Here is a 23,667-nt window from a genome sequence, read left to right on the forward strand (position 1 = left end):
GTGTGAAATTGTAACTGAGCAAAGGGCTCGTGTGCCAGCAGTACAGAAAGCCAAACTCTGGCAGTGGGAATTTGCAGCAAAGTAAGGATTTATTGCAGGGCACCAAGCAAGGGAGTGGGAGACAAGTCTCCACTACAACTTGGTCTTTGAGTGAGGAGTTTTTTCAAGGGGGAGAACGAAGAGGCTGGGGTTAATCATCTTCTTGTGACATTTCTTAATTGTAGTTTTGGGAATCAGGATGTCTCTGGTTTGTGATTCTCTGGCCAAGTGGTCCATGGCTCAGAGGCCTATTAGCTCATCTTGCCCTGGAGAAACAACCTGAGTTTGTTTAAGTTGATAATGATATCTACAACAGCAATTTTAGTACGTTAATGATGTTATCAACAACATCAGTTTTAGTCATCTGACTCTGGTTGATTACTGTTTAGTTAGCACAGGATTGAGGTCAGAGAAGAAAAAAAGGAAATAAAGTTTGGGTTAGAAAGAAAATCAAAAATTGGGTAAGGGAACTCGGCTTTAGGGGGACTCAGTTTCAGAATGTCTACCTATCTCCAGATGATATTAATAAATTAGATTATAGGGACTTCCCTAGTGGTGCAGTGGTTAAGAATCCGCCTGCCAATGTAGGGGACACGGGTTTGATCCCTGGTCCAGGAAGATCCCACATGCTGCGGAGCAACTAAGCCCTTGTGCCACAACTACTGAGCCTGTGCTCTAGAGCCCGTGTGCCACAACTGCTGAAGCCCGCATACCTAAAGCCCGTGCTCTGCAACAAGAGAAGCCACCACAATGAGAAGCCCACGCACTGCAATGAAGAATAGCCCCTGCTCGCCACAACTAGAGAAAGCCCGCACGCAGCAACGAAGACCCAATGCAGCCATAAATAAATAAATAACAATTTTAAAAATAAATAAATTAGATTATAACGACTTCTAAATTAAAGGAGCTCTGCTCTGATTGGCTTATAGAGATAACTAAGCACGCACATAAATCAAATGTTCCTAAAATTCTCTTAAACTAAGGAAACCAAGCATCTAATACTTTAAATGTGCTAAACTAAAAAAATTCTAACAGAATATATGGGGAGGCTCAAGGAAAATAGGGTTCTTCTAACAAGGTACAGATTCTTTGTGGCCTCCATTCCCTGTCTCTGGTGATAAGAATGTCCTTTTCTTCCAGGTGCAAAGAGGGCATCTTTCACATGGGAGTTTTACCTCTTGCTTTCAAGAAGAAAGGGGAGGTCAGAGTGCCCTTCTTGCATCTGCTATTTTACAAGTGCCTTTAGCTCAAAATAATCAGTAGGCCAAATCAGCATATTTTGAGGTGGCATGCTCTGAACCCCTTCAAGACTCATTTAACAATTTTGGTTTTAAGAAATAGCTATCTCTTCTTTGATTTATCAGTGTTAAGTATAATACAAATCTACATTTTGTTCTATTTGTATTTGTTTTTCCTAAATGTCTGGAGGTTTACTGACCAAATAAGCTAACATTACTTCTACATAATGTTAATAGAGAAAAAAAGCAGCCCCTGACATCCAGGAGCTGGCCTGGTGCTATCTGCTGCTGGGCCTTGGTGTTGCTATGAGCTGGCTTGGCACTCACGGCTAGGTCTTAATGTTCTCCTGTTGGACATGAACTATTTCACAGAACGTCAACATCAGACAAGGCCACTCTGTGACCATGACAGATTAATACAAAAACAAGCCCACTCCAATAATCATGTCTGAATATAGACAAAACAAGAACATTGTCCAAGCCATAAAATACCAAATATCTCTCTAGACCAGCTAGTATATGACTGATACTGCTTTACCAATTATAGCTCTATGCTTGCATTAGTGTGCCCTCCCTATGAATAAGATGTATTGAGATAATCATAGATTGTCCCCGCTTTCACCTAGAGTAAACCCTCTCTTCCTGTACCTTCTCCAAAATCACCTAACCAAATCCCTAGTTGTATAAGTCCTTTCTAACATCCTTTTACTGAGCCGCCCCACAGTTCCCTATGGTGTATGTTCTCTCCTGCTACAAAACCAAACTTGTTCAACTACAGGAGTGATCCTGGTGGTCTTTGGCTGAAGGGCATTAACAATATTTAAGATTATGAAATGTAAATTTGTGCTCAACTAAATTGAATCATTATACTGACAACATTTTTATTTCAATAATAATTATATTTTGTAGTATGTATGTTTTGTAGTAACCTGAAGTTAATTTTCAAGTTCTTTAACTTAAAACATTAGACTGGGAATTCCCTGACAGTCCAGTGGTTAGGACTCTGTGCTTCCACTGCAGGGCGGCATGAGTTCAATCCCTGGTCAGGGAACTAAGAGCCCGCAAGCTGAGTGGCTTGGCCAAAAACAAAAACAAAAACAAAAAACAAAAAAAAACCAACATTGGACTGATATTAGGTTAATTACTAGATAATCATTGAATACCTAGATAACTTCTAAGTAATGTAGAATACTGTATTGTTATTACTAAGCATAGTTTTAAGTATACATAGTTTTGCTTCTTACTTTTATGTGTTATAGAGAGGCTATAACTTGGGTCATGGTAATAAACATGTTCTCTTTGCCACTTTCAGAAGCTGAAAGAGATGTATGTGGCTGTAGAAAGGTGTAGTATATGTGTTCATAAGCTTTGCTAGTCTGCTAAAATGCTCCTGTACAACAAGCAATTCTCATTTATCCATCTGCCAGTTTTCTCTGTACAATAGAAGTTAGTTGCTTTGGTTAAAGGTAGTCCAACATAAATGGCTGAGACTATTCCAGGAGCAATAGTAATAGAGAAATAAAACTATGTATGTCTTTTTTTTTTCCAAGGGAAAAAAAAAAGCTTTTGTCCTAAAGCAGAAATCCTCTGGTTTTCTCATCTCCAGATTTCTTAACACTTATATTGGAAATGGAACCAAAGAAAATGTAAAGACCTTTTTATTGATTTATTTAAAGTTAGCAATGATGACTCCATTGATGTTAACATAAATAACATCTTAGTATTATTATGAAATAGCTGTGATCTCATGGATCCAAGAGAGAACCACTGTCCTAAACACCAGTAGAGTGTCAGTTTGTTCCAGAATATTAAAGAGCATAATGCTGGGCAAAACTTAAAAGTTAATTTTATTTGCCTGTGCATTTGGCTGTTATAACAAAATACCACAGACGGGGTAGCTTACAAACAACAGAAATTTATTGCTCACAGCTCTAGAGGCTGGAAAGTCCAAGATCAAGGTGCCAGCATGGTCACTTTCTGGTGATGGCCCTCCTTCTGGTTCATTAGCAGGCACCTTCTCCCTGTGTCCTCACATGGTGGAAGGGGCTAGGGATCTCTGTGGAGTCTCTTTTATAAGGCACTCATCCCATTCTAAGCACCTCCCAAAGTTCCCATCTCTTAATATATTATCATCTTTGGGGGTTAGGTTTTTAACATATGAATTTTTGGAGGGGGGAGTGAGACAATCGTTTAGACCATAGCACCTTGATTTATACTACCTGAGTTTGAAAAGAAGCTATGAAATTGGTGAGTGCTTTAGTGAAGTTCACTCTCTCTTGAACAGCTTGCTTTTATGACATTATTCCTTGAAGAGAGCAGTCAGCCACTTTGTGGCAAGTTGAGTATATCAGGCCTCTTCTATCCACTTGAGCACCTCCTGGAATTCTTTTGATCCATTATAACTATGAATGGTTACATGTAGCAAACCTGGACTGAGAAGGGTATGATTATCAATGGGTTCAGACCCCTCAGAGATAAAAGTTTGAGTTGCACTATCAGGTAAGCCACGCAGATCTGCTGGGGTAGTAGCTGAGGGTGAGGGGAATTTAGAATGCAGAGTGGAAACCGTAAGCAAGACAAAAAGACAACCCTCAGAATGGGAGAAAATATTTGCAAACGAAACAACGGACAAAGGATTAATCTCCAAAATATACAAACAGCTCATGGAGCTCAATATCAAAAAACCAAACAATTCAATTAAAAAATAGCCGGAAGACCTAAATAGACATTTCACCAAAGAAGACATACAGATGGCCAAGAGGCACATGAAAAGATGCTCAACATCACTAATTATTAGAGAAATGCAAATCAAAACTACAATGAGGTATCACCTCACACCGGTCAGAACGGCCATTATCAAAAAATCTAGAAACAATAAATGCTGGAAAGGGTGTGGTGAAAAGGGAACCCTCCTGCACTGGTGGTGAGAATGTAAACTGATACAGCCACTATAGAGAACAGTATGGAGGTTCCTTAAAAAACTAAAAATAGAACTACCATATGACCCAGCAATCCCACTACTGGGCATATACCCTGAGAAAACCATAATTCAAAAAGAGACATGTATCACAATGTCATTGCAGCACTATTTACAATAGCCAGGACATGGAACCAATCTAAATGTCCATGGACAGATGAATGGATAAAGAAGATGTGGCATATATATACAATGGAATATTACTCAGCCATAAAAAGAAACAAAATTGAGTTATCTGTAGTGAGGTGGATGGACCTAGAGATGGTCATACAGAGTGAAGTAAGTCAGAAAGAGAAAAACAAATACCGTATGCTAACACATATATATGGGATCTTAAAAAAAAAAAAAAAAATGGTACTGATGAACCTAGTGGCAGGGCAGGAATAAAGACGTAGACGAAGAGAATGGACTTGAGGACATGGTTAGGAGAGGGGGAAGCTGGGGCAAAGTGAGACTAGCATCGACATATATACACTACTGAATGTAAAATAGCTAGTGGGAAGCTGCAGCATAGCACAGGGAGATCAGTTCGGTGCTTTGCAATGACCTACAGAGGGGGGATAGGGAGGATGCGAGGGAGGCTCAAGAGGGAGGGGATATGGGGACATATGTATGCATATGGCTGATTCACTTTGGTGTACAACAGAAACTAACACAGTATTGTGAAGCAATTATACTCCAATAAAGATTAAAAAAAAAAAAGAACGCATAGTGGAGGAAGGAGAGGATGAGTACTAAATGAAGCCTTAAGATCAAATGCAGCAATAGATGCTGTAGTTCTTCCAACACACCTCCCTCAGGAAGGAAGTTTCCCCTCAGAAAGAGAGGCCCATGGGCAGCATGGAGGAGGTGCTCCCCGAACCTGTACAGTACAGAGAAGTAGGTCTGCACGGCACAATAGGTGGACTATGGCCCCTATGAGAAAGTGCCTCTCAGGTCTCTGACTACAGGGACCATAACTGACTGTAGGCCTCTGCTGCTGTGCTTGGAAATTCATCCTTATGTTTGTGCCAAGGCCATGCTTCCCTAGCCAGTGACTGAGCACAGCAAGGATACTAAGGTAGGCCCCTTCCTGGGAGACTTGTTGCTCTTCTTATGGAGACTTCAGCTGGAAGGCTACCTGATGGCCTGGAAAAGTTTTCTTAGACCTGAATGGCTGTCTAAGCATTCCCCCCTTCCTCCCTTCCTCCTTCTCTCCCTCCCTCCCTCCCTCCCTTCCTTCCATCCTCCTTCCCTCCCTCCCTCTCTCCTTTCCTTCTTTCCTTCCTTCTTCCCTTCTTTCCTCCCTTCTTCCCTTCTTTCCTCCCTTCCTTCCTTCCTTCTCTCCTTCACTCAGGGTCAGAGTTGTACTGCAGTCTGACAGATCTCCCAGCCTTCTCTGGCTCCCTACCCATTTTCTCTCTCAAAGACATTTCCCTTAATAAATTCCTTGCACATTTAATCCTGTCTTGATGTCTGCTTTTCAGAGGACCCAGGAAATGAACTAACTACCAATCAGCCATCCATTCATCTATTTGTATAGAACCATGAGTTTATACTGGTTCCCTCAATTTCACTCTATTACCATAGGGTTCATTCTAGCCTTCTTCCTTTCCATATTTGAACTCGTTTCTGACAGTGAGAAATCTAGAAATTATTCACATATGTTTACTAAGTTTCTCTATCTTAGAATGCACAAAAGGTAGTTTCAGAATTACTAACTTGCTCCATGGCAAAAAGCAAACTAACAAACTAGAATTTAAAACTTGCTTACAGATATTTTGGATTTAACACCAAATGCAAAGGCAATAAGCACAAAAGTAAATAAGTGGGACTACATCAAACTAAAAAGCTTCTGCACACAAAACGAAACCATCAACAAAATGAAAAGGCAACCTATGGAGTAGGAGAAAATATTTGCAAATCATATATCTGATAAGGGGTTAATATTAAAAAATATAAGGAACTCATCAAACTCAATAGCAAAAAAACAAATAACCCAATTAAAAAATGGGCAAAGGGGCAAACTATTATATATAGAATGGATAAACAACAAGGTCCTACTGTACAGCATACGGAACTGTATTCAATATCCTGTGATAAACCATAATGGAAAAGAATACAGAAAAGAATGTATATATATGTATGTCACTTTACTGTACAGCAGAAATTAATACAACATTGTAAATCAACCATACTTCAATAAAAAAATGGGCAAAGGTTCTGAATAGATATTTCTCCAAAGAAAACATACAAATGACCAACAGGTATGTGAAAAGGTGCTCAACGTTATTAATCATCAGAGAAATGCAAATCAAAACCACAATGAGATATCATCTCATACCTGTTATTTAGTTCATGATTTCAGTTATGGGCTAATTCCATTGCCAAGGAAAGTGCCAGACTGATCCATAGCCTAAACTGGAAGCCATATCCAAGATTAGACCTGCTGACCAATCCTATTTCAGTATATGTACTGCCGAACAAAGCACTGACCAATCCTAGCATATCAGTTCAGAAACCAGTTTACAATCCAGCCAGAATCCCAGCCAGTACCATCTCAGTATAATGTTGTACCCAGAGTTGTGTTGACACAGATAGACAAACATGTCCTCAGCTAAGAGATCAGCCCAACTCAAAACATAGTTATGTGCCAGTCCACCTTGACATAGAAACCAAACAACTCCTGACTAACCCAGATTAGAGCCAAGGCCTGGTTTCTGATGGCCCAGAACCCAAAATATGCTAGCTCATTCCCAGACCCATTCACTCATTAATTTATTCAACAAGCCTTTAGTGCAGGCCTACTAGACTTCAGGCACTGTGGTAAGTGCTCACGCTTATCTGGGCATGGGAGGATTCCAGAGAGGCTTGCATCAATCACCCTAGTGGTGTAAATGTAGGGTCCAACTCCTCTTCTTGTTGTGGTCAACACTTCCAGACTAGTGTCATCAGACAAATTCTCACAGATTTTTCTCATGACATCATATTCTGCTTAATCCCCTTATGGCAATTATTAAAAAACGGTTTTTTATTTATTTGGTTGCACCGTGTCTTAGTTGTGGCAGGCAGTCTTCTTAGTTGCGGCAGGCAGGCTTCTTAGTTGTGGCTCGCTGGCTCCTTAGTTGTGGCTTGCTGGCTCCTTAGTTGTGGCATGAGAAATCTTAGTTGCGGCATGCATGTGGGATCTAGTTCCCTGACCAGGGATCGAACCCGGGCCCCCCACATTGGGCGCATGGGGTCTTAACCACTGCGCCATCAGGGAAGTCCCCGCCATAACCTTTTTTTTTTTTAAATGTTAGGTTGATTTATAAGAGCTGCTCTGGGCAGTTAACACAGTTTGTTTACAATGAGTAGTTATCTAACTCTGAACATACTGTGTACATGGCAATTAGAAGTTGTCATGGTAAGAAAAAACCATAGCCCGCCTGCTGCAGCCAACACAAAAACAGCCAGAAACAGTAGGGGAAATGTAGGGACAAAGGTGGGGTTTGTTTTTATTATAAAAGAAGAAAGAAAAAAACTCCTCAGGAATCTTAACAAAGGAAGGGAATATTTCACACTCAGAGAATAGACACCAGGACACAAAATTACAAGCGTTTTGACTCCAGACCTGTCCTCATCTCCTCCAACAGCAGACATGGGAAGGAGACAGCTGAAGCAAACAAGCAATTCTGTAAAACAAAGACTTAGAAACCCTACAAATATGATTAAAATCTAAACTTCTGTTTTGCTTTAAAAAAAATTTTTTTTTTTTAATATATCAAAAGGCCTGCTTTAGTGACATGCTAGTCCCACCAGAAAATAACCCCAAAGCCCCTTGTCAGTAACATGCTCAAGTTGACCAGCCAACTCGTATTTCCAAACCCCTGTGTGTACAAGTACGTGTGTGTCTTTTGAACCAAAGCCCCAGGGTTCAGGTGACTGCTGCTGCTTCCGAGGGCTGCCACAGCCCACCCGTGTCAGCCTCCCCAGAAGGGTGAGCAGGGCAGAGAAGCCCTGAAGCGGTAGTGAGGGGATAAGAGCCCCGCAGGCAACTTGTCAAGCACCCCACCACCACCCCCCCACCCCCCGCAAAAGGAGACCCTTATTCCTAACCAGACTACTCAACTCAAATTTGGCTCCCCGTGACCAGAATGGTTTGTACTCCCTAAGGAGAAAACACACATTTATCTGCACACCCGTATATATAATTTTTTTGTTTTTACATTTAGATATAAAAATACTACTCTGCTTTGTGTTATAAATGGAGGAGCAAACAACACGGAACTCTTTCTTTTAAGGTAGGGCTATCCATCCATTTATGCTGAGCTTGTCAGGGCATTTAGCCCCAGGCAAGGGAAGCACCACACCAGGAGATCTAGGGCATTTTCCTACCTGATTTCCCACCCTTCCTTCTCCCCTAATTCTCACTTTTAATAGAAAGTTGGTTATAACCTTTATAAGTAATGGAATTTCTCACCAAGAAAGGGAAATCCTAACCTTACCACAGAATCAAGCCCCCTGCCCCCCACTCAGCTACCACGCAGAGAAAGTCCTCCCCCTCCCTTCACAAATACTATGCTCTCTGTCCAGATACCAATGCCTATTGGACAAACACACCTGATTAAATGGAAGCAGTGGTTATGTTTCCCCAACCCCGCCCCGACTAACGCACTAGAAAGCTTCAGTGATAGAAAAAAAAATGGGGGGGGGTAGGTGGGTGTGAAGAGATTAAGAACTTGACCCCTCTATCCTGGCCAAAGAAAGCAAGAGTGAGGAATAAAAAAAGACCTTGATATCCCGCCCTTTGAGTTAACAGCTATTATGACAGGTGAGAGGGGCGAGAATGGGAGCAGGATGTAGGATTAGGAGGGGTTTTGACGGCTGCAAGTCTAGTCCACTTAGTTTTTGTACTGGAAGGGCTCGTCGCCAGTTTCGTTGAGAAGACACGTGCGGATGAGGGCTCCTGTCACCGCAAAGGGGTCACAGTTGGTAGAGGGGCGACGGTCTTCAAAGTAACCCTTCTTCTCCTGGCCGACAGTCTGGGGAATGCAGATGCTAGCACCATGGTTGGCCACACTGGCAGAGAAGTCGTTGATGTTGGAGGTTTCGTGGAATCCAGTTAGGCGCCGGGCGTTGTCCAGGCCCCCCTTGGGATCGTAGGCTCGGATGTGGTACTGGTGTCGCTTGCTTAGTTTCTCGATGGCCTCCTCAATGTACTTCAGACCATTCTCCTCTTGCATGGCCTTGGTGCTGAAGTTGGTGTGGCAGCCAGCACCATTCCAGTTCCCAGGAATGGGCTTAGGATCAAAGGTGGCAATCACTCCGAAGTCTTCACACACACGATGCAAGATGAAGCGGGCCACCCAGAGATGATCTCCCATGTCGATTCCTTCACAGGGCCCTATCTGGAATTCCCACTGGGCAGGCATGACCTCAGCATTCGTGCCCCCGATCTTGATGCTGGCATACAAGCAGGCCCGGTAGTGAGCCTCCACGATATCCCTGTCATAGGCTTTGTTTGCTCCCACACCACAGTAGTAGGGACCTTGGGGCCCAGGGAAGCCGTTGGAAGGCCAACCAAAGGGATGCCCATCTGTGCCCATGAGAGTATATTCCTGCTCCATTCCAAACCAGGGGCACTGGTTGCTCACCATGTCCATTATCCGTTTACAGATGTGCCTTAAATGGGTCTCTGCAGGCTTTCGGTTGTACTTGAAGACTTCACAGAACACCAGCTTGTTGGGGTCCTTGCGGAAAGGGTCCCGAAACATGGCAGCAGGGACGAGATACATGTCACTGTTGGAGCCTTCGGATTGAAAAGTACTAGAGCCATCAAAATTCCACTCCGGCAACTCTTCTATACACTTGGGCTCACAGTCCAGGGTCCGGGTCTTGCAGCACAGTCCTTCTCTAGTACCGTCAATCCAGATATACATAGCTTGGACTTTCTCACCCTGAGGCAGGGACATGTACACCTGCTTGATGCCTTTGTTCAAGTGGGAGCTCGCTGAGGTGGCCATGGTGGAAGGTGTTCTGGGCGGCGAGCAGGCGGCAGGGTGGGCAGGCCGCGAGAGCGAGGTGCGGAGAGGAGAGGCGAGGAGGCCGGAAGAGCTGCTTATACAGCCGGCTCTTCTCCCATTCTCGGCTCTCCCCCATAACCTTTTGACCTAGTAGATTTCTATACTTGCTTATGACCATTCACTCAACACATTTATTAAATGTCTTTAGATCGCTAGGCCCTGGAGACACAAAAATACTGCCTTTAAGTAACTCACAGTCTTTAATTCTACCCAAGGAGATTAATAAATTAAAAAAAAAAAAATTGGGCTTCCCTGGTGGCGCAGTGGTTGAGAATCTGCCTGCCAATGCAGGGGACACGGGTTCGAGCCCTGGTCTGGGAAGATCCCACATGCCACGGAGCAACTGGGCCCGTGAGCCACAACTACTGAGCCTGCGCGTCTGGAGCCTGTGCTCCGCAACAAGAGAGGCCATGACAGTGAGAGGCCCGCGCACCGCGATGAAGAGTGGCCCCCGCTCGCCGCAACTAGAGAAAGCCCTCGCACAGAAACGAAGACCCAACACAGCTAAAAATAAATTAAAAAAAAAAAAAAAACTACCAAAACTTGGGAAATGTTTAAAAAAAAAAAAAAAAAAACTACTGCAGTTCTAAAATAAAGGTATAAGTTCTTTAATAAAGGTATCTTCAAAATTCTGTGAGAGCCTAATAGACGAGTTGTTTCTTTTCTTCTCTTTCTTTTTTGTTTCTTTGGCCATGCCACGCGGCATGTGGGATCTTAATTCCCCAACCAGGGATTGAACCCGCTCCCCCCCTTCATTGGAAGCATGGAGTCTTAACTGCTGCACCGCCACGGAAGTCCCAGAGTTTTTTTTTTAACGCTAGGAAGGTGTAGTTAGAGAAAGTGATTTCTCTACTGTTCTTTGAAAAATGACTAGGAGTTTAGTGAGAGAGAAAAACGTTACAAGAAAAGAAGCAGTCTGTGCCAAGGCATGCAGGCAGTAAGGAGAATAGGATGCCCCAAGGACAAATAGTTGGTGATGTTATGGAATGTCTTATTCTTTGGAGACACAATGGTTTATACCACTTAGGGATAATGAGATTTGTTCTAAACTTGACCCATCGATGTTTGACACAAAGGACACTCGACAATATACAAACATATAATAAAAATTATGCCAACATTAGTGAATTTGGGAGGAAAGTATGTTATGAATTAAATTCCATCGATCCAGTTTAATTCCTTGATTAATACATAGACTGCATAATGGAGGCAAAATCCTCTGAGGTCAGAGTGGCAGGATCAGAAAGAATATTATTGGGATTAAAATGGCAGGATATAAACATCCTGCTGCTTCTACTCTTGTCACAATGAATTTTCCAAGGTCTCTATACCTCATGTCATAGATTACCTTCCCCTCCTACAACATTGACTCACCTCTTTGTTATATGGAATTCCCCAAACTAGTGTCACAAACTTAAATGCCTACAAGTGCTAGGTGGATAATATGAGTAAAGCTGGCTAAGTGGGATTGTAAACTAATAAGTATCTGCCTTGTACAAAGAGGGAAGCTGTTACTTTGCTCCAGCCAGTTGTTGCCATGTAGGAATACAGGCTAAGGACTGTCAGAACTCCAATATTTTCAAGAGAGAAGCCAGAAATCCTGATTTTTATTATGGGAACTTGTGATTTGGTAACTAGTTGGAAAAAACCCCAACCCTATAAGCAGGTCAAACAACATGTCTACTGGTCTGATTCTACCCCTGGGCACCAGTTGGTTAACTTTTCTAGTTTTCTATGATATCATACTTAAAGGAATGAAGGACTGTTCCATCTCCTGACATTACTGGCTTCCCAAATAAGGACTCAACCTCTTCCTCTTGTGAAGAACTATTTTGTACCACCCTCTAGTAATTGCAGAGTTTGCCCATTCCTTTAAGCATCAAGTTTTATGTTTAAAACCTCTCTTGTGATAACATGAACTATACCAGCAATCTTCCCCTCCACTCTTGAATTTCCCTGGCCACACCCTTTATGACCTCATGAATTGCCATACCACCTTGGAATGACAACTCATGCCTCCATACCATTGCAATCATTTGCCTATTTCTTTGTATCATGCCCCATGATATCATGTATTAACCTCATTCAGGACTGCAACATAGGATGGGAAGTGGGAAGATAAAATCTGTATGGCATCACAAAAGCATGAGGTTGCTCGGGAAACTTCATGATGTCATAAGAAAATGTCTACATTAAAAGGGTCATAAAAGTTAGAGAAGGATGTGTAAATACTGTGATTTAGATCTCTTTAGAGTGAGTAAAAAGTATAAACTCAGTTTTCCAAGTATTTCAGGCAAACATCTATCATAGTGAAGTTTTATAGGAGATCTCTAAAGAGATTCTGCTTTCTGGATATACTGTCTATTCCTTAGGGGGAGTGAGAGGTTATCTTTTTTTTAACTTCATAAAATGAAAATCTAGTGATTGGGAATAAGATTTATATAACTACAGTCATTGCACATTATAAGGTTTTTTGCTGAACAGAAACAAAAATTATGAATATAGCACACAATATTTATTTGATAATATTCCTTACTGCAGCATGACTGAATTTTTTTCTCACTAAATTCTTGTAATCTATGGAACAAATACTTCATTCTACTTTGTTTCTAGTTTCTTCTTCTTTTTTTTTTTTAGGATTGCTAAGTGGGAGTAAAATTATCATTCTTAGGATGCTATAAAACTTTTTGGGTAGAGATAGTCTAATTTTTAAAGTATGGGACTCTTTAAATTATTGTCATTGTAACATGGATCTAGATATTGTTTTTACTGTCTATTGATTTACTCTTATTAATATTTGTCTCCTATGCAATGATCACTAATATCAGCAGGCAGAGGACACAATTTCCATTCTCCTTCTAAAGGAAAAAAAGATAAAAACAAGATTCAAATCCCTTTGTCAAAATACTGAGAAAAAACATCCCCAACAACATGAATACCTAAGATAATTAGGTGATTGTCCTTTCATTCACTCATTCATTCAACAAATATGTATTGATTGTCTACTATATGTATCAGACACTGTGCTAGGCTCTGGGTAAATGGTGAAAAACAAATCAAATATGGTCTATACTCTCATGGATCTTCTGGTCTAGTGAAAGAGACAGACAAAAAACAATTAAGGAAAGAAGTGCATATATATGTATACCTATATATGTAAATGAATTTCACATATATGTACATGTATATATACATATTATTATGGAGAATAATGGGAAGGAGGAGAGGAAAATTACTTTAGGTTGAGTAGTCAGAGTGGGTTTTTCTGAGGCAATGGCAAGCTGAGTGCAAGTGAAGAAGGATCCAGCCATGTAAAATGTAGGGGAAATAGTGGTCTACTGAAGGGGGTATACTTGAGCAAAGGCCTTAGCTGGGAATGGTTTCTAAGAACAACAACAATAAAAAATCAACACGGCTAGAGCAGAAGCAAAAAGAACTACAAGTCTGCAACCTGTGGAACGAAAACCACATCCACAGAAAGACAGACAAAATGAAAAGGCAGAGGACTATGTACCAGATGAAGGAAAAAGATAAAACCCCAGGAAAACAATTAAATGAAGTGGAGATAGGCAACCACCCAGAAAAAGAATTCAGAATAATGATAGTGAAGATGATCCAGGTCCTTGGAAAAAGAATGGAGGCAAAGATTGAGAAAATGCAAGGAATGTTTAACAAAGACCTAGAAGAATTAAAGAACAAACACCTAGAAGAATTAAAGAACAAACAGATGAACAATACAATAACTGAAATGAAAACTACACTAGAAGGAATCAATAGTAGAATAACTGAGGCAGAAGAACGGATAAGTGACCTGGAAGACAGAATGGTGGAATTCACTGCTGCGGAACAGACTAAAGAAAAAAGAATGAAAAGAAATGAAGACAGCCTAAGAGACCTCTAGGACAACATTAAATGCAACAACATTCGCATTATAGGGGTCCCAGAAGGAGAAGAGAGAGAGAAAGGACCAGAGAAAATATTTGAAGAGATTATAGTCGAAAACTTCCCTAACATGGGAAAGGAAATAGCCACCCAAGTTCAGGAAGTGCAGAGAGTCCCAGGCAGGATAAACCCAAGGAGAAACACGCCAAGACACATAGTAATCAAATTGACAAAAATTAAGGACAAAGAAAATTATTGAAAGCAACAAGGGAAAAACGACAAATAACATACAAGGGAACTTCCATAAGGTTAACAGCTGATTTCTCAGCAGAAGCTCTACAAGCCAGAAGGGACTGGCATGAAATACTTAAAGTGATGAAAGGGAAGAACCTACAACCAAGATTACTCTACCTGACAAGGATCTAATTCAGATTTGATGGAGAAATCAAAAGCTTTACAGACAAGCAAAAGCTAAGAGAATTCAGCACCACCAAACCAGCTCTACAACAAATGCTAAAGGAACTTCTCTAAGTGGGAAACACAAGAGAAGAAAAGGACCTACAAAAACAAAAACAAAACAATTAAGAAAATGGTAATAGGAATATACATATCGATAATCAACTTAAATGTGAATGGATTAAATGCTCCAACCAAAAGACACAGGCTCACTGAATGGATACAAAAACAAGACCCATATATGTGCTGTCTACAAGAGACCCACTTCAGAACCAGGGACACATACAGACTGAAAGTGAGGGGATGGAAAATGATATTCCATGCACATGGAAATCAAAAAGAAAGCTGGAGTAGCAATACTCATATCAGATAAAATAGACTTTAAAATAAAGACTATTACAAGAGAAAAAGAAGGACACTACATAATGATCAAAGGATCAATCCAAGAAGAAGATATAACAATTATAAATATATATGCACCCAACATAGGAGCACCTCAATACATAAGGCAAATGCTAACAGTTATAAAAGAGGAAATAGACAGTAACACAATAACAGTGGGGAAGTTTAACACCTCACTTATACCAATGGACATATCATCCAGACTGAAAATTAATAAGGAAAAGCAAGCTTTAAATGACACAATAGATTTAATTGATATTTATAGGACATTCCATCCAAAAACAGCAGATTACACTTTCTTCACAAGTGCACATGGAACATTCTCCAGGATAAATCACATCTTGGGTCACAAATAAAGCCTCGGTAAATTTAAGAAAATTGAAATCATAACAAGCATCTTTTCTGACCACAGCACTATGAGATTAGAAATAAATTACAGGGAAAACAACGTAAAAAACACAAACACATGGAGGCTAAAAAATACGTTACTAAATAACCAAGAGATCACTGAAGAAATCAAAGAGGAAATCAAACAACACCTAGAGACAAATGACAGCAAAAACACGATGATCCAAAACCTATGGGATGCAGCAAAAGCAGTTCTAAGAGGGAAGTTTATAGCAATACAATCCTACTTCAAGAAATAAGAAAAATCTCAAATAAACAATCTAACCTTACACCTATAGGAACTAGAGAAAGAAGAACAAACAAAACCCCAAGTTAGTAGAAGGAAAGAAATCATAAAGATCAGAGCAGAAATAAATGAAGTAGAAACAAAGAAAACAATAGCAAAGATCAATAAAACTAAAAGCTGGTTCTTTGAGAAGATAAACAAAACCCTTTAGCCAGACTCATCAAGAAAAAGAGGGAGAGGATTCAAATTAGTAAGATTAGAAATGAAAAAGAAGTTACAATGGACACCACAGAAATACAAAGCATCCTAAGAGACTACTACAAGCAACTCTATGCCAATAAAATGGACAACCTGGAAGAAATGGACAAATTCTTAGAAATGTATAACCTTCCAAGACTGAACCAGGAAGAAATAGGAAATATGAACAGACCAATCACAAGGAATGAAATTGAAACTGTGATTAAAAATCTTCCAACAAACAAAAGTCCAGGACCAGGTGGCTTCACAGGTGAATTCTACCAAACATTTAGAGAGGAGCTAACACCCATCCTTCTCAAACTCTTCCAAAAAATTGCAGAGGAAGGAACACATCCAAACTCATTCTACGAGGCCACCATCACCCTAATACCAAAATCAGACAAAGATACTACAAAAAAAGAAAATTACAGATCAATATCGCTGATGGAATATAGATGCAAAAATCCTCAGCAAAATACTAGCAAACAGAATCCAACAACACATTAAGAGGATCATACACCATGATCAAGTGGGATTTATCCCAGGAATGCAAGGATTCTTCAATATATGCAAATCAATCAATGTGATAAACCACATTAGCATATTGAAGAATAAAAACCATATGATCATCTCAATAGATGCAGAAAAAGCTTTTGACAAAATTCAACACCCATTTATGATAAAAACTCTCCAGAAAGTGGGCATTGAAGGAACCTACCTCAACATAATAAAGGCCATATATGACAAACCCACAGCAAACATCATTCTCAATGGTGAAAATCTGAGAGCATTTCCTCTAAGATCAGGAACAAGACAAGGATGTCCACTCTCACCACTATTATTCAACATAGTTTTGGAAGTCCTAGTCACGGCAATCAGAGAAGAAAAAGAAATAAAAAGAATACAAATTGGAAAAGAAGAAGTAAAACTGTCATTGTTTGCAGATGACATGATACTATACACAGAAAATCCTAAAGATGGCACCAGAAAACTACTAGAGCTAATCAATGAACTTGGTAAAGTTGCATGATACAAAATTAATGCACAGAAATCTCTTGCATTCCTATACACTAAGAACGAAAGATCAGAAAAAGAAATTAAGGAAACAATTCCATTCACCATTGCAACAAAAAGAATAAAATACCTAGGAATAAACCTACCTAAGGAGGTAAAAGACCTGTACTCAGAAAACTATAAGACACTGATGAAAGAAATCAAAGATGACCCAAACAGATGGAGAGATATACCATGTTCTTGGATTGGAAGAATCAATATTGTGAAAATGACTATACTACCCAAAGCAATCTACAGATTCAGTGCAATCCATATCAAATTACCAATGGCAATTTTTACAGAAGTAGAACAAAAAATCTTAAAATTTGTATGGAGACACAAAAGACCCCTAATAGCCAAAGCAACCTTTAGGGAAAAAAACGGAGCTGGAGGAGTCAGGCTCCCTGACTTCAGACTATACTACAAAGTTACAGTAATCAAGACAATATGGTACTGGCACAAAGACAGAAATATAGATGAATGGAACAAGATAGAAAGCCCAGAGATAAACCCACGCACCTATGGTCAACTAATCTATGACACAGGAGGCAAGGATATACAATGGAGAAAAGTCAGTCTCTTAATAAGTGGTGCTGGGAAAACTGGATAGCTACATGTAAAAGAATGAAATTAGAACATTCCCTAACACCATACACAAAAATAAACTCAAAATGGATTAAAGACCTAAATGTAAGACCGGACACTATAAAACTCTTAAAGGAAAGCATAGGAAGAACACTCTTTGACATAAATCGCAGCAAGATCTTTTTTGACCCACCTTCTAGTAATGGAAATAAAAACAAAAATAAACAAATGGGACATAATGAAACTTAAAAGCTTTTTCACAGCAAAGGAAACTATAAACAAGACGAAAAGACAACCCTCAGAATGGGAGAAAATATTTGCAAACGAATTGACAGACAAAGGATTCATCTCCAAAATATATAAACAGCTCATTTAGCTCAATATTAAAAAAACAAACAACCCAGTCCAAAAATGGGCAGAAGACCTAAATAGACATTTCTCCAAAGAAGACATACAGATGGCCAAGAAGCACATGAAAAGCTGCTCAACATCACTAATTATTAGAGAAATGCAAATCAAAACCACAATGAGGTATCACCTCACACCAGTTAGAATGGGCATTATCAGAAAATCTACAAACAACAAATGCTGGAGAGGGTGTGGAGAAAAGGGAACCCTCTTGTACTGTTGGTGGGAATGTAAACTGATACAGCCACTATGGAGAACAGTACGGAGGTTCCTTAAAAAACTAAAAATAGAATGATGGTATGACCCAGCAATCCCACTACTGGGCATATACCCAGAGAAAACCATAACTCAAAAAGACACATGCACCACAATGTTCGCTGCAGCACTATTTACAATAGCCAGGTCATGGAAGCAACTTAAATGCCCATTGACAGACAAATGGATAAACAAGATGTAGTACATATATGCAATGGAATATTACTCAGCCATAAAAAGGAACGAAATTGGGTCATTTGTAGAGACGTGGATGGACCTAGAGACTGTCATACAGAGTGAAGTAAGTCAGAAAGAAAAACAATTATCATATATTAACGCATATATGTGGAATCTAGAAAAATGGTGCAGATGAACCAGTTTGCAAGGCAGAAATAATAGACACAGATGTAGAGAACAAACATATGGACACCAAGGAGGGAAAGTGGGGCTGGGGGGTGGTGGTGGGATTAATTGGGAGATTGGGATTGACATATATATACTAATATGTATAAAATAGATAAGTAAAAGGAACCTGCTGTATAAAAAATAAATAAAATTCAAAAAACAAAAAAATCAACATGGCTAGAGTATAGCGATTGAGAAGAATGGTAGTGAGAAATAAGGTTGAATGGAGAGCTAGGAGACCTCATGAAGAGGCTTGATAGGTACAGCAAGGAGTTTGGATTAGAAGCCATTGTTTTCAAGAAGAGCAGTGCTATGTTTTAAAGATCACCCCAACTGCTGTGTGGAGAATGGAATATAGGGGATCAGAGTGGGTGTAGGACACTACTTTAGAGGCTATCTGCAGTATTCCAGTGAGAAATGATGACTTGGACTGGGTTGGTAGCAGGAGAGAGAGAAGTAGATTATGTATTTCGGAGTAGAGTCAACAGAACTTGCTGATGAATTAGATATGTAATGTGAAGGAACATTAAGACTCAGGAATGACTCATAGGGTTTGGCTTGAACAACAGGTGCATTCCATTTACTGAAATGAAAAAGAGAGAGAGTGCTAATAGGTTCTCTGGGAAGCAGATGCTGACACAGAGTTAGGTGTGCAAAGTTTCTCAGCGAATAACACTTGTAAAAGGAAAAGAGGCAGAAGCATAGTTGTATACAGAGAGGTTGCAAGCATGATGCAAACCTGACAAAGTCTCTGCCAGCCCAGTGGGGAGTACCAGAGCAAAGACTGCTAGTTAGTAGAGTTCTGTGTTGGACTAGGTCCTTGTACTACCACCTTGCTCATTCATTGGCTGGGAGCCTCCCCAAGAACAGTATGCCATTAGTTATACCCCAAGAAGAGTGTAACTTTGGCTCTAACGGTGAGGTGGACCCTGAAACAGGTAAGAGCTGGAAGCTGTCAGTTAACCACATTCCTCACAGCTGGGCAGGGAGTCCTTCCTTGAAGGGGGATGTAAGTAAGCACATCTCCATGTCCACCACAGGGAACAACAGGTAGGAAATGATCAAGAATTTAGTTTTCGATAGGAGCGGGGCTAAGACAGTTAATTAGATCATTCATTCATCAAATATTTATTGACCTTCTATAATAGACCATTCAAATGGAAATGTCAGGCACATAGTTGGAGGTAGTAGCGAGTTCACAAGAGATGTTTGGGCCAGAGATATTTGAGAATTAGCATATATATGATATTTAAGGTCACAGATTGGTTGGCATCACCTACTAAGAGACAAAATGGTTTTTACCCTGAGAAATATCACTTCTCTAGGGACTGTTTGGAGGCAATTTGGGTCGTCACACTGACTAAGGGGACAAGGGGGACACTACTGGCATTTAGTGGGTAGGGTCTAGGAGTGTAAAACATCCTGAAATACATGGGAAATTCTACTCAATGAAGAAGTGTCCAACATAAAATGCCAATAGTGCCTGTGTGGAAAAATTGGCTGTAGACAGAGAAATGGTCCCAGAACCAACCCTTGGGACATTCCAACCCTTAGAAGTTGGGTAATGGAGAAGAAGCTGGCAAAGGAGACCAAAAAAGGAGTACCTAGAAAGGTAGAAAGAAAACTAGAAGTGAGTGGTGTCAGATGCCAAGAGTGCAGAGTGTTTCAAGGAGAGAGGCAGGTCAGCAGCAAAGAATGTTGCTGAGCAGTTGAATATGATGAGGACAGAAAAGTGTCCACTCAAAGGAGAGCTTAATACTGTAAGAGCCATCTCAGAGGAGTGGTGGAGATGGAAGCCAGATGGGCACAAGCTGAGAGTAAAGGGAGGGGAGCAAGTAGAGAAAGGAACTTTTTAAAGGAATTTGAATAAACAATAAGCAGAGAAACAAGTTGGAGGATGATTTGGGGTCAAGGGAAGGATTTTATTTCAAATATTTTATTATCAAAGTTTTAAACATGCAGGAAGTTGAAAGAATATTGCAGTAAATCTCACTAAGTTCTATCATTAACATTTTACTATGCTTGCTTTATCATATCTTTTTTTTTTTATGTGGACTATTTTTAAAGTCTTTATTGAATGTGTTGCAATATTGCTTCTGTTTTATGTTTTGGTGTTTTGGCCATGAGGCATACGGGATCTTAGCTCCCTGACCAGGGATCGAACCCACATTGCCTGCGTTGGAAGGCGAGGTCTTAACCACTGGACTGCCAGGGACGTCCCTATCATATCTTTTTACTATTCATAAGGAAGGAATTTCTAAAGATGAAAAACACTCCTAGAGCATGTTTGTATGCCTACAGTGTGATTCAACAGGTAGGGAAGATTAATGAAAAAAGAAAGAAAGGGGATAACCAAGTGAGAAATGAAGCCCTTGAGAACTGAGGGAGGGGAACAGGATTCAGAGTACAGGTAAAGGAATTGCCTTTTGTTGTTACAGAGGGAAAAAAGAGCAAATGGTTACAGAATCATGTAGGTTTGTGGATTTAACTCAAAATGGATTAAAGACATGAACATAAGACCTGAAACCATAAAACTCCTAGAAGAACTTCAACATAGGTGGTAAGTTCCTGAACATCAATCTTGTTGATGATTTTTTGGATTTGACACCAAAAGCAAAGGTAATAAAAGCAAAAATAAACAAGTGGAACTATATCAAATTAAAAAGCTTTTGCACTGCAAAGGAAAACATCAACAAAATGAAAAGGCAACCTATGGAATGGGAGAAAACATTTGCCAATCCTATATCTGATAAGGGGTTAATATCCAAATATATAAAGAACTCATACAACCCAATAACAAAAAACCAAATAATCCAGTTTAAAAATGGGCAAAGGACCAGAATAAACATTTTTCCAAAGAAGATATTCAAATGGCCAACAGGTACATGAAAAGGTGCCCAACATCACTAATCTTCAGGGAAATGCAAATCAAAACCATAATGAGATATCACCTCACACCTGTTAGAATGGCTGTTATCAAAAAGACAAGAAATAAGTGTTGGTTCAGTATCCTATGATAAACCATAATGGAAAAGGATATATATATACATAAAAGAATGTATATGTATGGGTAACTGAATCACTTTGCTGTACAGCAGAAATTAATGCAATATTGTAAATCAACTGTACTTCAATAAAAAATAAAAAAGAAATGTGTTGATATGGATGTGGAAAAAATGGAACCCTAGTGCACTGTTGGTGGGAATGTAAGTTCATACAGCCACTATGGAAAACGGTATGGAGTTTCCTCAAAAAATTAAAAATAGAATTACCATATGATCCAGCAATTCCACTTCTGGATATTTATCCAAAGGAAATGAAAATCCTAACTTGAAAAGATACCTGCATCCCTGTGTTCACTGCAGCATTATTTACAATAACCATGACATAGAAGCAACCTAAGTGTCCATCAGTGAATGAATGGATAATGAAAATGTGATATATATCTATATATCTATGAATCTATATCACATTTTCATAATATATATATAATTATGATATATATAATATATATGATATATTATATCATATATGTTATATCACATTTGCATTATATATGTGTGTGTGTGTGTATATATATATATATGCAAGATGGAAGCTATCTGGCTTCCGTCTCCACCACTCCTCTGAGATGGCTCTTACGGTATTAAGCTCTCCTTTGAGTGGACACTTTTCTGTCCTCATCTTATTCAACTGCTCAGCAGCATTCTTTGCTGCTGACCTGTCTCTCTCCTTGAAAGACTTTGCACTCTTGGCATATATATATATATGAATATTACTTAGCCATTAGAAAAAGAAGAAAATCCTGCCATTTGTGACAACATGGATGAACGCTGATGGCATTATGCTAAGTGAAATAAGTCAGAGAAAGACAAATACCATGTGATCTCACTATATATGGAATCTAAAAAACAAAAATAAAAACATGAACTCATAGATACAGAGAACAGATTGGTGGTTGCCAGAGGCAGTGGGTGGACAGTGGGTGAAATGGGTGAAGGTGGTCAAAAGGTACAAACTTCCAATTATAAAATAAATAAGTCCTAGGGATGTAAAGTACAGTATGGTGACTATATGGTCTATTATATTTTAATTTAATTAAAAAATTTTTTAAATTGTGGTATAGTTGATTTACAATGTTGTGTTAGTTTCAGGTGTACAGCAAAGTAAATCTGTTATACATATACATATATCCAGTCTTTTTTAGATTTTTTCCCATGTAGGCCATTACAGAGTATTGAGTAAAGTTCCCTGTGCTATACAGTAGGTTCTTATTAGTTATCTATTTTATATATAGTAGTGTGTATATGTCAATCCCACTCTTCCAATTTATCCCTTCCCCCCCTTACCCCCTGGTAACCGTAAGTTTATTTTCTACATCTGTAACTCTATTTCTGTTTTGTAGATAAGTGCATTTTTCCCCTTTCTTAGATTCCACATATAAGTGATATCATATGATGTTTGTCTTTCTCCATCTGACTTACTTCACTTAGTATGACAATCTCTAGGTCCATCCATGTTGCTGCAAGTGGCATTATTTCGTTCTTTTTTATGGCTGAGTAATATTCCATTGTATATATGTACCACATCTTCTTTATCCATTTCTCTGTTGATGGACATTTAGGTTGCTTCCATGTCCTGGCTATTGTAAATAGTGCTGCAGTGAACACTGGGGTGCATGTATCTTTTCGAATTATGGTTTTCTCTGGATCTATGCCCAGGAGTGGGATTGCTGGATCATATGGTAGCTCTACTTTTAGTTTTTTAAGGAACCTCCATACTATTCTCCATAGTGGCTGTACTGGTTTACATTCCCACCAGCACTGTAGGAGGGTTCCCTTTTCTCCACACCCTCTCCAGCATTTATCGTTTGTAGATTTTTTTGATGGTGGCCATTCTGACCGGTGTGAGTGATACCTCATTGTAGTTCTGATTTGCATTTCTCTAATAACTTGTGATGTTGAAGCATCTTTTCATGTGCTTTTTAACCATTTGCATGTTTTCTTTGGAGAAACGTCTATTTAGATCTTTTGCCCATTTTTTTGATTGGGT

General features: G+C 39.5%; 1 protein-coding gene across 1 annotated transcript; it reads right to left on the bottom strand.

The window, feature by feature from the left end:
• Positions 1 to 8,936: 8,936 nt before the first annotated feature.
• On the bottom strand, positions 8,937 to 10,355 carry LOC133099431 (glutamine synthetase-like). Its single transcript, XM_061203085.1, has one exon. It carries the CDS (start codon positions 10,236 to 10,238, stop codon positions 9,117 to 9,119), a length of 1,122 nt encoding a protein of 373 aa, XP_061059068.1. The 5' UTR covers positions 10,239 to 10,355; the 3' UTR covers positions 8,937 to 9,116.
• Positions 10,356 to 23,667: the final 13,312 nt, after the last annotated feature.

Source organism: Eubalaena glacialis, chromosome 10 (assembly GCF_028564815.1).
Source record: "Eubalaena glacialis isolate mEubGla1 chromosome 10, mEubGla1.1.hap2.+ XY, whole genome shotgun sequence".
Taxonomy (NCBI): Eukaryota; Metazoa; Chordata; class Mammalia; order Artiodactyla; family Balaenidae; genus Eubalaena; species Eubalaena glacialis.